The following is a 16,373-nucleotide window of genomic DNA, read 5'->3' as shown; positions in this document are numbered from 1 at the left end:
ATTCTGCCTCAGACAGTAGATAGCTGTTTGATCTGGGCCTGCCACTTCCCCTTCTTCATCCTCAGTTTCCTTATCCGTAAAATGGGATCAATCAAAGCAACTACTTCATAGGATTATTATCAAGATCAAATAAGATGACACTTTTTATAGACTTTGCAAAACTTAGTGTTGCATAAGTAATATCATCATCTTCATCTTCATCATCACCATCATTATTATCCAACCCTTTCATTTTATAGAATAATATAGAGGTTACTTACCCATGGTCCCCTTAGTCCCCAAGTCCAATCTCAGGGCTCTTTCCACTACAGTGACTGTTTCTCTCCCCTCCCTATAAGCACAGACTTCAAGTGAGGCTGTGTCCCCAGTAGGCAGAGAAGCCATGGGCTACTCCATGACCAAAAGACTTTCAGAACATACTCCCTGACCCACTTACTCTTGCTTCTCCCAGCCAGAATATCTCTTCTCCCCTACCTCTGTCCTCAAGCACCAGAAGGGGAACTGCTTTGACTTCAGCATCTTGCTGTGCTCTTTCCTCATTGGCGCTGGCTATGATGCCTACTGCGTCAGTGGCTACGCCAGCCAGGACATCTGTTCCATGGACCTGACTCGGGAGGTGTGCCCACTGCTGAAGAAATCCAAGGAGGTGAGAGGGGGCTGGATCTGGGACTGAGGAACCCCTGACCTTTTCATAAATGAAGCACAGGACTGTTATTATTTACTAGTGACTAGCGACCTTCTCCTTACTTCTTCATAAAGGAAAAAGAGGATTTCACAAGCCATTCCATTTCATTGGAAGAAAAGACAAGGAATAGATAACAAAGAGAGTACAGCACATAACGGGGATTCTTGCTCAATGGTGGGACCATTCATTACCCTGGTGCACATCATAGGTAATAGGACACTGAACCTGGAGTCAGGAAGACCTTAATTCAAATCTGGTCTCAAACACTTCCTAGCTAAATGGGCAAATCACTTAACCTGTCAGCAGTTTCCTCTACTACAAGATGAGTACTATAATGGCACCTGCCTCTAGGTTTATTGTGAGGATCAAATGAGATTATATTTATAAAGCAACCGGAACAGTGCCTGGCACACAGTAAACTCTTAATAAATGCTTATTAACTTAATAAATGCTTATTAACAGGAGAGTTGTACTTCTCCATCCATTGTCTTCTTTAATTTTCACAAAATCCTATGGAAAACACAGGGCAGATGTTGCCTTCTCCATTTTGCAGATGAGGAAACTGAGACCCAGAAATGTAAAAAGGCTCACCTAAGACCACCCAGCAACTTGAGGGAAAGACTACATATTTTAGGGGACAGAGCAGCATGTGCATGAGGGAACATAACTTCTTGTAAAGGTTTTCTGATATTGTCCTTTAGCGCCTAGGGTACTTGGTTAGGATATGAAGAAATTCAGGTCCTTGCACCCATTCCATCCTAAGCAACTAGATGGCACTGAGAGTAGATCAATGGATGCAGAGTCAGAAAGTTCTGAGTTCAAATCTGACATCAAATATTTAGTAGAGCTATGACCCTGGGCAAGTCACTTAATCGCTGTCTGCCTGCGATTATATATATATATATATATATACATATATATATATACACTAATATTTACTATTATCCTTATTATTTCTTATTGGGCTACAGGTTATTGAAGAAAAGGAGAAGGTAGTGCCCAAAAAGTACACAATCAAACCCCCAAGGGACCTACGCAGCAAGTTTGAGCTCGCCCAGATAGCCAAGAAGGAGGAAGAAATTAGGGCTGCAGAGGAGAAGAAACGGAAGGAAGAAGAAGAAAGACAGTTGGTGGGTTCCATGAACTCCACAAGTCTAGTACTTCCCGGACACACTGATCAGTACACCTCAAGGAGGTGCTTATGCACACAGGGGAAACTGAGGAATGCGGAAAGGGTGAAACTTCTCTGAGGCCACTCACTAGAGTAGTTTAGATCTGAATTCAGAGCTCTGCCTTCTGGGTTGTTCTTTTTCTTGGAGTTTTAGCTGGCCCTCTCATCACCTTCTTTCCATCCCCTGGAAACATAGGTTGGAAGTCTTCTTGGGTTTTTTTTCCAGACAGGAAAGGATAATCTTCTAGTCCTTGAGTTTCCAGACCACTAGGTGGTTTTCAAGAAATTGAGGACTTCCCTCCCCATAAGAAAAGCCTATATCATTCTTCTGGGCCACCAGACCCATGCCTAATGACACCCCTCCCACCCAGCTTGTCCCTTCCTAACCCCATCACACAAGCCCCATTGCTGCTGACTGCTCCTTTCCCCTCAGGAATTGGATAAACCACCACCAGACCCGATGCATGGTCTTCGGATCCATGCCTGGGTCCTTGTCCTGAGCGGAAGGCGTGAGGTCCCCGAGAGCTTCTTTATTGATCCATTTACTGCCCGCAGCTACAGCACTCAAGATGAACATTTCCTTGGAATTGAAAGCCTCTGGAACCACAAGAACTATTGGGTCAACATGCAGGATTGCTGGAATGGTTGCAAGGTACCGATATAGGAGGAAAGCAGCCTGACCCAGGTCAGCCAGAGGAACACAGAGCTTGGACCTTTGGGACTCTTTGCCTTGTGCATGTTCAGGGGTAATGGGCATCCTTGCTGAAGACAAGCGGAAAAAAAAAAGACAAAAAAGTACATAATCTCTTGGCAAACTGCGAGCTCTTTAAGAGACTAACACGAGCCTTTTCCATTGTCTAGACCCCAAGGCCCATCCTCCTGCCTTCAGGCAATACTGCGTACACAAAAAAATCCTAGGTCAGAGGACAACGGAGTAAATCTAAACTATATCCAAAAACACAGACAACACAACCTCCTCTTATTGCCCATCTAGCTCTTTCCACATTTTTCCATCAGGAGATTTTTGCCTTGTTCAACTAAAGTCTCTTAAATTGCAATTTTGTTCCATCTCCATGTGATCTTTTCCAGGTGGACAGGAAGAGCAAATTGGCCACCATGCTCTTTAAAACAACCATTCAGGCATTGTTGTTAAGTTTTCCTCTTAGTCTAAATGCTAACTAATCATTATATATGAAAAGATGAAACCTAATTTAGAGTAAGGTTTAAAGAACTATAAATATCTAGATAAAATCAGATATACTTTTCACTAAGGTTTAATTATTTTTGGCCATTGCTAAACCTGTCTGTTCCCCAAGGCAGAAGGATATTGATACTAAATATTCTAATTCATACTTTTTAAAGGAGTTAAAAAATTTTTCTAGGAATATAGGTATAGATATAGAGACATAGAAACAGATGGAAATATTGATAGAGACAGATGATATATCCTATGAGGAAACCCACGTTTAGATTGAACAATGATCAAAAATAATATAAAGTGAGTGTGAAATACATCTCATTTTATCCAGATATTTACTTTTAAATTTTATTTCATTTACAGTACTAAATTCTCTCCATCTCCCCTCCCCTTTCCCCACCTATTGAGAAGGTAAGAAAAATAAAACCCATCATAAATATGTATAATCATGGAAAATAATTTTTGCATTAGCTGTATTTCTCTTTCTCTCTTTCTCACACACACACATTCATACATACATGCACACACATGCACACATGCAAAGAAAGAAAAAAGGAAAGAGGAAAAAATATACTTTAATCTTCACTCTGACTCTATCAGCTCTATATCTGGAGATAAATAGTATGTTTTATCATCAGTCCTCTGCAATGTGGTGGGTCATTTTGTTAATCACGGTAACTAAGTCTTTCACAGTTATCTTTAGCATATCTTTACAATATTGCTTTTACTTTATAAAATGTTTTCCTGGTTCTGATCACTTCACTTTACATCAGTTTATACAAATCTTTTCAAGTTATTTTCTAAAACTATCCCCTTCATCATTTCTTATAGCACAATAGTATTCTATCACATTCAAATACCATAACGTGTTCAGTTGTTCCCCAGCTGATGGATATTACCTCAGTTTTCAACTCTTTGCCTCCACAAAAAAGAACTGCTATAAATATATTTGTGCATATGTGTCCTTTCCCCTTTCTTTTATCTCTTTGGAGTATAGACCTATTACTAGGTCACCATTTAATAGCTTTTTGGGCATAGTTCCAAATTGTTCTTAAGAATGGTTGGACTAGTTCAGAGGTCCACCCCTAGTGAATTTGTGTACCTTTTCTCCCCTTCCCCTTTCCAGCATTTGTCATTTTCCTATTTTGTCATCTTAGACAGTTTGATGAGTGTGAGGTGATAATCAGAAAAAACTTACTGCAAAATTTTTCCCATTTTCCTGCTTTTCTTCTAATATTATCTGCACTGGTTTTGTTTGTGCAAAAACATTTTAACTTTTTGAAATCAAAGTGATCCATTTTATTTCCTGTGAATCTTTCTGTCTTTTGTCTGGTCATGAGCTTCTTCCACTGTCCATAGATATGACAAGTAATTTCTTACATACTCCACCAATTTGCTAATTAACACCCTTGATTTCTAAATCATGCACTCATTTTGAGCTTGTTTTGAGATACAGTGTGAAATGTTGTTCTATCCCTAGTTTCTGTCAAACTGCTTTCCAGTTTTTCCAACAGTTCTTGTCAAATTGTGAGCTCTTGCCCCAGTAGCTGGGATCTTTGACTTTATCAAATGGTAACATTACTGTACTCATTTGTTTCTATATTTTGTGTACCTAATCTCTTCCTCTAATCAGCCACTTTATTTCTTACCCAGTGCTAAATTGTTTTGATGATCATAGCTGTGTAGCATGGCTTGAGATCCAGTACTGCTAAGTCCCTTTCTTTCCTATTTTTCATTGATTCCCTCAATATTACTGGCCTGTTTTTTCCCCTTCAGATGAATTTTGTTATTTTTCTAGCTCTATAAAGTAATTCTTTGGTAGTTTGATGGCATGACATGGAATAAGTAAATTAATTTATGTAGTATTGCCATTTTTATTATATTGACTTGTCCTACCTATGAGCAATTCATGTTTCTCCAGTTATTGAGATTTGCCATACATAACTAAGAAATAAGTACCCTCTCTTCCATCACCATTCAATATTCTCCAAAGGTCTAACATAGCTAACTTTTCTAAAATTCTATTTATCTTTTTAATTTCTTTTTTATTTTATGATTAGATCTATACAGGTCTAAGAGGGATAAATTGAGGTCCCCTCGCTATTAAAATTTTACCATTTCCTCCTGTAATTCATTTAACTTTTACTTTGAGAATATAGATGTGGTGCTATTTGATGCATATGTTAATTCATAGTCTGTGCTACCTTTTGACAAAATGTAGTTTCTCTGTTTATCTCTTTGAATTAGTTCTATTTTTGCTTTTGCTTTATTTGAGCACTTTTTTTTTCAGCTAAAGCATAATAGATTTTGTTTCCACCCATTATTTTAACTCTGCATGTATATTTATGTTTCAAGTATATTTCTTGTACATAACATATTGCTAGATTTTTATTTCCAATCTATTGTGCTGAGCTCTACCATTTGATGGGTAAGTTTATTCCATTCACATTCAATTTTGATTGCTGATCATGTGTCTGATTCTCTGACTCCATCTGATTCTCTTATACTTCTCTTTTTTTACCCTGTGCCCTCGTTAATAATCTGTTTTTATTTCTGACCACTGCCTCCTCTAATCTACCCTCCCTTTTATCTATTCCCTCCTTTCTCTTAACCACTTCCCCTCCTACTTTTTTCTTGGATAAAATGAATTTCTGTACCCAACTATATGTGTGTGTATATTCTTCCTTCTTTGAACCAATTCAGATGAGAGTAAGGTTCTGGTGTTGTGTTGTGGCCCCCCACCCACCGCTTTTAGCCCTTCCATTGTCTTCCTATCATGTACTGCTTATGTGAGAAAATGTTAGCCATTCTTTCTCTCTCTTTGATCTCTCCCAATACATCCTTCTTCCTCACCCTTAAATTCTTCTTTTGAGAAAATCCAAACATAATAGAATCACACCCAGACTCTCTATTTAAATTCCCTCTAAGACCCTAACTCTAATTGAGGATAAAGTTCTGAGAGGTTACATATCGCATCTCCCCATATAAGAATTTAAACAGTTTAACCTTTAGTCCTTTTTGACTTCTCACTTATGTTTACCATTTTATGCTTCTCTTGAGTCTTGTGCTTGAATGCCAAATTTTCTATTCAACCCTGGTCTTTTCATCAGGATTGTTGAAAATTCTCTATTTCTTTAAATATCCATTTTCTCTCCATAGAATTATACTCAATTCTTCTGAGTACATTATTCTTGGTTGTAATTCTAGATCCTTTGCCTCTTGGAATATTATATTCCAAGGTTTCCATTTCTTTGTGGTATAGCTGCTAAATTTTGAGTGATCCTGACCATAGTTATGCAATATTTGAATTCTTTCCTTCTGACTGCTTTTAGTATTTCTTCCTTGACTTGGGAGCTCTGGATTTGGACTGTAATATTCCTGGGAGTTCTGATTTTGGGGTTTCAGGAGGGAACCAGTGAATTCTTTTAATTCCTACTTTGCCCTCTTATTCTAAGACATCTGTGCATTTTTTACGATAATTTCTTGGAATATGGTGTCTAGGCTCTTTTTCTGTTCATGACTTTCAATAGTCCAATGATTCTTAGATTATCTATTTGCTATCTAGTTGCTCTTTTCAGTCCTTTGACTTTATTTTATTATTTCTTGATTTCTCATGGATCCATTAGCTTCCATTTGACCAATTTTAATTTTTAAGGACTATTTTCTTCAATGAGGTTTTATAACTCTTTTACCATTTGGCCAATCTGATTTTTAAGGAGCTATTTTCTTTAGTAATTTTTGTGTCTCTTTCACCAAATCATTAATTCTCTTTTCAAAACTTTCACACATAATTTTCATTTCTTTTCCAATTTTTTCCTCTACTACTCTTATGTGGATTTTAAAACCTTTTTTCTCTTTTTAAAAATCTCCTTCCTTCTCTCTTCTATGAAAACTTGTTGGTCTTATGTCCAATCTGCATTGTCTCTGAGGTTTTGCTTGTAGATGTTTTTGAGTCATTGATTTCTTTCTGTTTTGGTGCTTCCTGATCTGGTGTTCAGTCTCAGCCCCTGGGCACTGGGGTCTTCCCTGCCACTGCTGCCACCACTACCATGACCACAGACAGCTGCCACTTCTACCTGTTACTTTGCTGCTGCTGCACTGTTTTCCTGACCAGTCCCCTCTCCAGCATTCTCTATCTTCCTGAGCCAATTTGCACTGGAAAAATAACTCCATTTGACTGGTTATTGGCTTTCCCAATCAAAAATTGGTCTGACATGTTTTCCAGGTGGTTGTGGAGGAGGTGTGTTGGGTGAGCTAGGCAAACATGCTTCTTCTCATTCTACCACCTTGCCTTCATCCCTTATCTAGGTGTTAATAGTTCTTTAAATCTTACTCTAAACTGGATACCACATTTTGAAATGTAATAATTAATACATATGCACACAGAACTCTAACTGAAGCATTTTAGAGCTTCAGAACAGTGTAGACAGTTTTTTTCTATAGTCTTTTTTTCTATAGCCTCTCTCTAATAGGAGTAACCTTTACCATTCTGCTATTTCAGAGTAAATGTCTCATTTGGTCATCAAAATTCCTTGGTTAACAGTTTTTACTGCCCCTCTTTTATAGCAAAGCTTTTGGTCTGCATAAAGTCCATACAATGGGATCTTTGCTTTCTTTCCCCCCTTCTCATTTCCCCCTTGTCTTCCTCTTCCTTCCACTTCACATTTTTCTTTTTTCTCTCTCCATTCTCTCACTTTCTCCTTTCCATTTCTCTCTCCTCCCTCTGTGTCTCTCCTTTCTCTCTGTCTCCCTCTCTCCTCTTTCTTTTTCTCATCTCCTCTGTCTGTCTCTGTCTCTCTCTTTCTCCTCTCTCCAGGTTCAGTGTGCTATACACTGCACCATTCAGTTGCCTCTTTTAAACAAAGTCATCTCTTCATAAGAGGAATAGGGCAAAATAGCAGAGTATTGGTTAATGAACTTCTCTCCTCAGAGCCTCAGTTTTTCTGACTGTAAAATGAAGGAGAATTGGACCACCTGACCTTTTCTGGCATTTGATGTCCAGCAACCTCCTAACACTGTTATCTCCTTTTTGCACTGCCTTGACTGCTTACACAGTTACTCTAGGTATCACTGAGCATACTCAGAGTAGGGCATGTTCTACCAACCTCAGATTTTTTATACCTCATAAAATAACTTTTTCATGTTCTATTTAGATATGCTTTGAAGAGTTAAATCCTAACAGTTTGAGGTTGGTTGAAGCTTAGAATGTTTTTTTTTTTCCTTCTTAGGATCTCACCTTTGACCTGGGAGATCCTGTGCGGTGGGAATTCTTGCTTTTGGGGACTGACAAGCCTTACCTATCCCTGTTTGAAACACAGGAAGAAGAAGACCTTGCAGACGAAGATGACATTGAAAATCTGGTAAGCAAGGGTGTGTTTGTATGTGGGGGGGTGTTTTATCTATGTACATACTCACTGTAGTCAGAATAGGAAGTGATTGATGGAATGTGGGTTCAAGCAAGACAAATCCGAACCAACATCCCTCAACCTGAGTTGGGGAACAAAACTATAGCTAAAGATAATTATAGAAGGAGCTAACAGATCCTCAGAGATGGAAGAGAGTCATTTTACTTATGGGGAAACTGAGGCCCAGAGAGGGTAAATAAAGAACTTGCCCATAAGTACACAAATAGTAAGTGGCAGCTTTCGCACTAGAATCCTGAGCCTCCTTAGTACCAATCTAGGGCTCTTTTCATTATACCAAATAAATTTAGGGTAATAAAGTGAGGAAGGTCAGGGATGGAGATGAGCCCTTTCATGCAAATACCTCTTATTCTAGTGATTCCAGTAGTCCCTCAGCAGCCCATTTGGTAGGGATCCTTCAGTGGCTAACACAGCGAGCATTTAATAAATATTTGTTGATTCCATTTAACTATTCAATTACAATAATACCATATAAGTTGTCATTAGTCATGCATGTGTTTTAGGTCTCTTTTGTCCCCACTCTTTCCTCCTTTTCATGTATCATGGCCTTGTCCTTTTTTTCTTTGAACAGTAAGATCCATTTCCTTCTCTTCTATATGCCCATAATGCTCCTTACAGGAATCTCCATCAAGCATGATTTCATAGCATTCCCAACCTCAAATAGGGTTTGAAGTCAGAGGATTTAGATTTGGAACATCAGATCTGTAGATAAAGACATACATACACATACAGAGATATATAGATACATAGATAGATACATACATGTGGAGGCATACATGCATACATAGATACAGACATACACACACAGAGATACACACGTAGACAGACAGATAGATATATAGATAGACAGATAGACAGACAGATAGATAGATGAAAAGACAAATAGATCTATAAAAACAGGTAAGAGACAAACTAATAGATTCATTTTTAAAAACTGGTTAGCTAGATAGAGCATTTACTATGGACTTATTGTGTGCCAGATTCTGTGTTAAGCATCAGAAATACAAATGCAAGTCAGAAAGTCCCTGCCTTCAAGGACCTTACATTCTAGAGATGGAAGAGGGCACATAAAAGGACACTGAAAAACAGTGAGGGGAGGGTGGGAGAAAGTTCTTCAGAGACAGGCCATGGCTGGGTATGTCCAGATCTTGAACACAGACAAGTCACCTGGGAACTCTAGGTTTCAGTTTCTTCATGAAATGAGTGTGGTTGAACTAACTGATCTCTCAACTGCCTTAGCTCTAAATCCTCTGAGTCTCAAAATCTACTAAAATAGTTCAAGATTGGTGTTCCCAGTCTTAAGTCAAGGTCCCCCCCTGCTGGCTGTAAGATGTCATAGATGTCAAATCATTTACGGTCTATTGTACCTCAATGGCAAGGTCATCCACTGCATACCAGGACATTTGGACTTCTATGACTCTGGAAGACAGAGTGAACAACTCTGCTTCACTTAAATCCAATTCACGTTATTGAATGACAAAGTTAATAAAGCTAGCTTTGCAGTCAGGAAGACTTGGATTCAAATCTCACAATTCCCCGTCATGTAGCAGGTCCCCTATCCCATTGAAATCACAAGTCCAGACCAGCTCCCTCACTTAACAGAACAGTAAATTGAGGCCTTGAAAGGTTCAGTGACTTAGGGTCATAGATTTAGAACTCCAAAGACTTTAGAACTAATCCTCTCATTTTATAGATGAAGAAACTGCCGTTGATCTAGTTTTTTAAGGTTACATTAGCTCCTGCACACCTCGGGGGAAAGGGGAACAGCCATTGACTGTAAGATCACAAGGGCATGGATAGACATAGGGTAAGTTCCTCACTAGCTGTGATCTTGGGGAATTCATTTTACTTCCAAATGGTCTCTAAGGACCCTTCCAGAGCTGAATCTATGATCCCTCTCCAAGACTGGCTTGCTTCCTCCATTAGACAAAAGGATTGTACTAAATCAGGGATCCTCAATATTTTTGTGTCTTAGAACATTTGAGAGTCTATTGAAGCATACAGACCGTTCTCGGAGCGGGGTAGACAGGGGAGAGTGATGTTCATATCCTTGACTTTGACTGAGAAAGGATCTGCTGGGATCTGACATCACTCAGAGAGAGAGAGAAACTATTCATCTATCTATTATATTTTAAGATCCAGTAAAATACATGGAATTACAATGAAAACTATTTATATTGAAATATAGTTATCAAAAAAAATTTAAGTTCATAAACTTAAGAACCCCTAGATGAGATGATTTGTGAGATCCCTTGTAGCTCTGAATCCTTTGTTCATAAGTTATTTCACCTCTCTAGCATTCACTTTCTTCATCTGAAAGACGAACAGGTTAGACTAGATGGTTTCTAAAGCCCCTTGCCCCTCTAAATTCTCTGAGCCTAAAAAAAATCCACCCAACTTGAAGGCCACGCTGGCTGAAATCATTTTCTTTCTCCATAGGACAAAGAAGATGAAGAAAAGAATTTTGATATGCCTGGTTCTTGGGTGGAACAGATTAGCATATCGCCAAGAGGTATTTGATTTCTCAGTGACTGGCTGGTTTTATTTCCTCAGACAAATCCAGTCGCAGGGACTCCAACAAGAGGTCTCAGTGGTTGTTAGGATAATGTTGATCTGATTTCAGCCCTGTCCCAGGCTCCTGCTTTAAATCCAAAATCTTTTTCCCCTCCATGTTTACTGTTCCATCAGAAGGCATGTATTCCCCTGCCATGCTTGCCCATGGAGGAAATTGATGAAAATAATTTGGTTATTGGCATTGAGAGTGATGGTCACATCTTTGGTTATTGCCGTTAAGAATGATGGCTAGATCCTTGCCCCAAATATATCTGCCACCAACTGAAAATGGTTCTGGTGGGACCTGGCATCACCCAGAGAAAAGCCACCAGGCCCCCCTGGCTCCTTCCTAGAAACCCAGGCAAGCCTGTTCTCAAATCAGAAGTCAAGTGGCACATGCTTTTCTAAACAGGGAGTCAGGGAGAAACAGGCATGTACTGGCCTCTGTGGCTCTGTGGATAGATTAGTCATGTATGGGTAGGATTGTGCCAAGGTACCAAAGACTTCACATGGCAGCTGGGACCTAAGGAATCAGGAAGAAGGGAACTTCATAGGTGCTGAACTGTCTCATCAGAAGTAGGAATTTTCCTAGAACAACCCAATTAGCCAATCAATCAACAAGTGTTTATCAAGTGCTTTCTATGGGCCTGGAACTGTGATAAGCACTGGCAAGACAAAGTGGAGCAAAAACATGATCCCTGTCCTTGAGGAGGTTACTGAAAAGAACAAAAGTCTGTATACAGGGATTAGTACATAATAAAATAAATGCCAGGTAGCCATAAAGGACTAGACCCTAGTGTCTGGGGGATCCAGAAGGGCTTCCTGCAGAAAGTGACTCTTGAGCTAAGACTTGGAGGAAACCAGGGACTCTGTAATAGCCCCCGAAAAGGCAGGGAAACAGGAGATGTAGAATCCTGTTTAAAAAACAGTACATAGGTATAGAAAGCATGAAAAGGAGTAAGGTATGAGTGTCCTGGAGAAGCAGGAAGGGACCAGACTTGGGAGAACATGAAATGTCAAGTAGAGAACTTCGTATTTCATGCCAGAAGTAATATTTCCCAAAGTTTATTGAGTAGGAGAGGTATGATAAGATCAGTTGACCATCCAAGGGGCTTAAAACTGATGACATCAACATCAGAGTTTGATATTTTTTCACTAGACAACAGCTAAATTGAGAGCCAGTTATGGAAAAGTGTTGGTGGAGAGGGGAGAGGGGTTGGGAGGAGATAAAAGACATTCTTGCTGTCATCAATAATATAATGAATTATGTTAACAATTTTATACATAAGCCCAGGGATGCAGAAGGCCAAATGGCAGCGGGTGACTCTTTATTAAGTCAACTGAACAGAGACTCTTTGAATTCTATGATAAAGCTGATAGAACTTTCCATGGGTTCCTCGTTGGCTGAACAAGATGGTGTCATCAAACACCCTTCTTTCTCATTTTTTTCTTGTTTAACATCTGGATTCCTTTCCCAATTTTTTATCTCCTAAAATCTCCTCTTGACCCCAGGGAACTTGACTCTGGTTGAGGGGCATAGGGTTGGTCAAACTTCCCACTAAGATAAGTGAAGACGTCTTGCTTTCTCTTCTCAGATTTTGAAACCCGCTGTCCCCAAGGAAGGAAGGTGATCCAGTACAAGCAGGCCAAACTGGAGAAGTGGACTCCATACCTGAATGGCAATGGGCTGGTGTCTCGCCTTACCATCTATGAGAACGTGGACTGTGAGGAATGGGGATGGGGAGAAAGGAGGAGAACTGTCCTCAAATCATAAGGGAAACCCCATAGGCAAAGTGAGAAGCAAGGACAATGAGACTGGGGCTCCCTCTGGGAGGCAAGTAGGCTCTGGAAATACTAGGATGCAGTCAAAAGAATAAGCTGGCAATTCCACAAGCCTTAAGTGCCTACTGTGTGCTAGATACTGTGTTAAGCATTAAAGATACAAATAAAAGCAAGAAAAATAGTCCCTGACCTTAAGGAGCTCATGGGGGAGAAAACATAGGTGGGTAGGTATGTAAGTAGATAGATAGATAGATAGATAGATAGATAGATAGATAGATAGATAGATAGATAGATAGATAGGTAGGTAGATGATAGATAAGATTGATAGATGATGAAGATAGGTATATGATAGAAAGATCAACAGATAAATAGATGAATAGATGGGTAGTAGACATAGCATATCATTAAGTACCCCAACATACACAGAGGGGCCTGCTGTCACAGTTGATCTGCTTTTCTAAAAGGAAAGGCAACTTTTGAGGGGTTAACAATCACTTTAACCAAGCACATATATCATTCACCTAGTTCAAGGGAGTCAGCACCCTGAACTTCAAAGAAAATACAGAGGAATCAAAGATCAACCAACATGGCTTCCTCTGCCTGAGCATAATTCAACAGACAGGTCCGACTGTCTGACCATAGTTACCAGAGAGGGAAGCACAGACAAAGCTGTGGGTCTCTTCAGCAGCTTCCCAGAGTCCTCATCTGGCCAAGCAAATACTTCCAGTCAGTAAGACCCAAAATAAAACCCACATCTCAGGGTTTTTATTCACTTTTTAGAGCCAGAGGGCATCACATCCCTTGAGAACAGGTGCCTCATTAACAAAAGGCATGGACCTTCCTACAGATCTTTCCAGGTTCAACAATGGGTGGGAAAGATCCTCCTCAATCACATTATTCAGAGGCACTTTTAGTGAAATGAAAACAGCAAAAGATCCCACCTCGCTTGTCCTTATACATAGACAGATGATAGATAGGTAGGTAGATAATAGATAGATTGATGATGAAGATTGATTGATAGATAGAAGAAAGGAAGATAGATCAATAGACTGAGTGATAGATGATGAAGATAAATAAATGATAGAGCAATAGATAGATGAATACTGATTATTAGATTGATAGATGATGAGGATAGATAAGTAGAAAAATAGATAGATATAGACAGGTGATAGGCAGATACATAGAGTGATAGCATAATAGATTGATAAATGGTGAAGATAGACAGACAGACATGACATATCCATGTCTCTCAGGTTCTGTGCTTCCGACCAGAACCCCCCTGATACTGATCCAAACACAATGATCTCCTTACTACTCCTCAGACCTGACATTCCATCTCCCAAATCTGAACATTTTCACCATCAGTCCCCCCATACTTGGAATGCTGTTCTGTCTTCCACCTTCCCCAGTTTCCTCCAAGTCTCAGCTAAAGTCCCACCTTTGGCAAAAATCCTCTCAACCCTCCTTAATGCTAGTACCTTCCTTCTTTTGTACTTCATCCTGTACATAGCTTATCTGCACGTAACTATTTACTTGTTGTCTCCTCCTTTACAATGTGAATTCCTTTAGGGCAGGAACTTTTGACTTTCTTTGTATCCCCAGAGCTTAGCATATGCCAGTAGAGAGAAGGCTGTCAATAAATCAATGTCAGCTGATTGACTGACCGACTGTTTGGGTCTCAGAATTCATAAGGAGACTTACTTTTCAGATAGTTTAGGACTGGAAGATGTATTAACAAGAGAAACAGCCTAGAATCCAGAGAACCTGTGTTCTACCCACAGTTTTGTCACTAACAAACTATGTGACCTGGGGCAAGTCACTTAACCTCAGGTCTCTCTTGACTCCAGGTCCAATGTTCTTACATTCTTACAAACATATGTATGTATACACATGGATATATGTGTATGCACATATTAGTATATATATATATATATATATATATATATATATATATATATATATATACATATATACATATATATATATGTACACATACATGTGTATATGGGCAGCTAGTGGCACAGTGGATAGAGTGCCAGTCCTAAAGTCAGGAGAACCAATGTTCAAATCCAGCCTCAGACACTTACTATGTTACCTGAGTGTGTCACTTAACCCTATTTGCCCCAGTTTCCTAATCTGCAAAAATGAGCTAGAAAAGGAAATAGCAAACCACTCCAGTATGTCTGCCAAGAAAATCCCAAAATGGAGTCATGAAGAGTTGGACACAACTAACTGACAAAACAGACAATGTGTATATATCTAGATAAAAGTAGATGTCTAGATATTTGCAAGACAGGGATAGAGATAAAGATCAGCCCTATGATTCCAATGGTGTAAGGATCTTCAAATGAGGTTCAAACTTTCTCTGCAATTTATAATCTTGGAGAGTTGTCTAGGACACTCAAAGATTAAATGGCTTGCCAAGACTCATTCTGCCTATATGAACCCAGATATTCCTGGCTATGAGGCCAGCTCTCTCTCCAAAACTTATACAAATAAAATTCAAGGTAACCTTAGAAGAGAAAGCACTAGCCTATGGGGGGATGGCAAAGAGGAGTAGCCAAGAAAAGCCCCTTATAATCAGCAGCACTTGATCTGAGTTTTGAAGAAAAATCAGGGAAGCCAGAACATGGAGGTGAGAAGGTAGATGGGTGTGTCCAGGCATGGGGGACAGTCAGTACAGAAGCACAGAGACAGAAGACAGGGCACATTAAGTTTCAGAAATACCAAGTAGTCCAGTATGAATGCACCTCATAGAGGAGAGTAATATGTATGAAGACTGGAAAATACAGGAAGCAACCAGATTGGGAATAACTTTAAATGCCAAACAGGGAAGTTTGCATTTAAACCTAGTATTATTAGGCAACTACTGAAGTTTATTAAGGGGGAAGAGTAGCATAGTCAGATCTAACTTTAGGACAATCACCTTGGCTACTGAGAAGAATAGAAAGGGAACTGAATTAAGGAACTATGGTGATCAGGAGAAAGCTGATAAGGGCCTGAACTTGGGTGGTGACTCTGTGAGTAGAGAGGAGAGACAGAAAGATAGATGGAGAGATAGATAGATAGATAGATAGATAGATAGATAGATAGATAGATAGATAGATAGATAGACAGACAGACAGACAGACAGATAGATAAGGTAGGTAGGTAGATAGGTAGATAGACAACATGGATAGATGGATGCATGGATGGATGGATGGATGGATGGATGGATGGATGGATGGATGGATGGATGGGTGGATGGATGGATGGATGGATGGATGGATGGATGGATGGATGGGTGGATGGATGGATGGATGGATGGATGGATGGATGGATGGATGGATGGATGGATGGGTGGATGGATGGATGGATGGATGGATGGATGGATGGATGGATGGATTTACAAATGGATGGATGGATAGGCAGGTCTGTTGATAAGGATAGACAGAGAGAGAGAGAGAGAGATGCAAATAATGTTGAAGAGATAGAAGTGACAAGGTTTTTTACAACTGATTATCTATGTTGGCTAAGTGAGAGTGAGTCCAAGATGGAGAGATAATATAGGAGACTAGAAGT

At 39.5% G+C, this 16,373-nt stretch overlaps 1 protein-coding gene across 4 annotated transcripts in view; it reads left to right on the top strand.

The window, feature by feature from the left end:
- The window catches only part of DRC7 (dynein regulatory complex subunit 7), a 40,100-nt gene that overhangs the window by 7,746 nt on the left and 15,981 nt on the right, over positions 1–16,373 (top strand). For 3 of the 4 annotated variants that reach the window (XM_072636706.1, XM_072636707.1, XM_072636709.1), the window contains exons 5-10: positions 452–646; positions 1,657–1,815; positions 2,290–2,508; positions 8,283–8,414; positions 10,917–10,989; positions 12,626–12,754. In XM_072636706.1, the coding sequence (XP_072492807.1) occupies positions 452–646; positions 1,657–1,815; positions 2,290–2,508; positions 8,283–8,414; positions 10,917–10,989; positions 12,626–12,754 (907 nt within the window). The remainder of the gene's footprint in view (positions 1–451; positions 647–1,656; positions 1,816–2,289; positions 2,509–8,282; positions 8,415–10,916; positions 10,990–12,625; positions 12,755–16,373) is intronic. The other variant, XM_072636708.1, reaches the window with a different exon arrangement.

The sequence above is a fragment of the Notamacropus eugenii genome, chromosome 1 (genome assembly GCF_028372415.1).
Source record: "Notamacropus eugenii isolate mMacEug1 chromosome 1, mMacEug1.pri_v2, whole genome shotgun sequence".
NCBI classification, from domain to species: domain Eukaryota; kingdom Metazoa; phylum Chordata; class Mammalia; order Diprotodontia; family Macropodidae; genus Notamacropus; species Notamacropus eugenii.
This window is presented reverse-complemented; position numbering and strand designations above follow the sequence as displayed.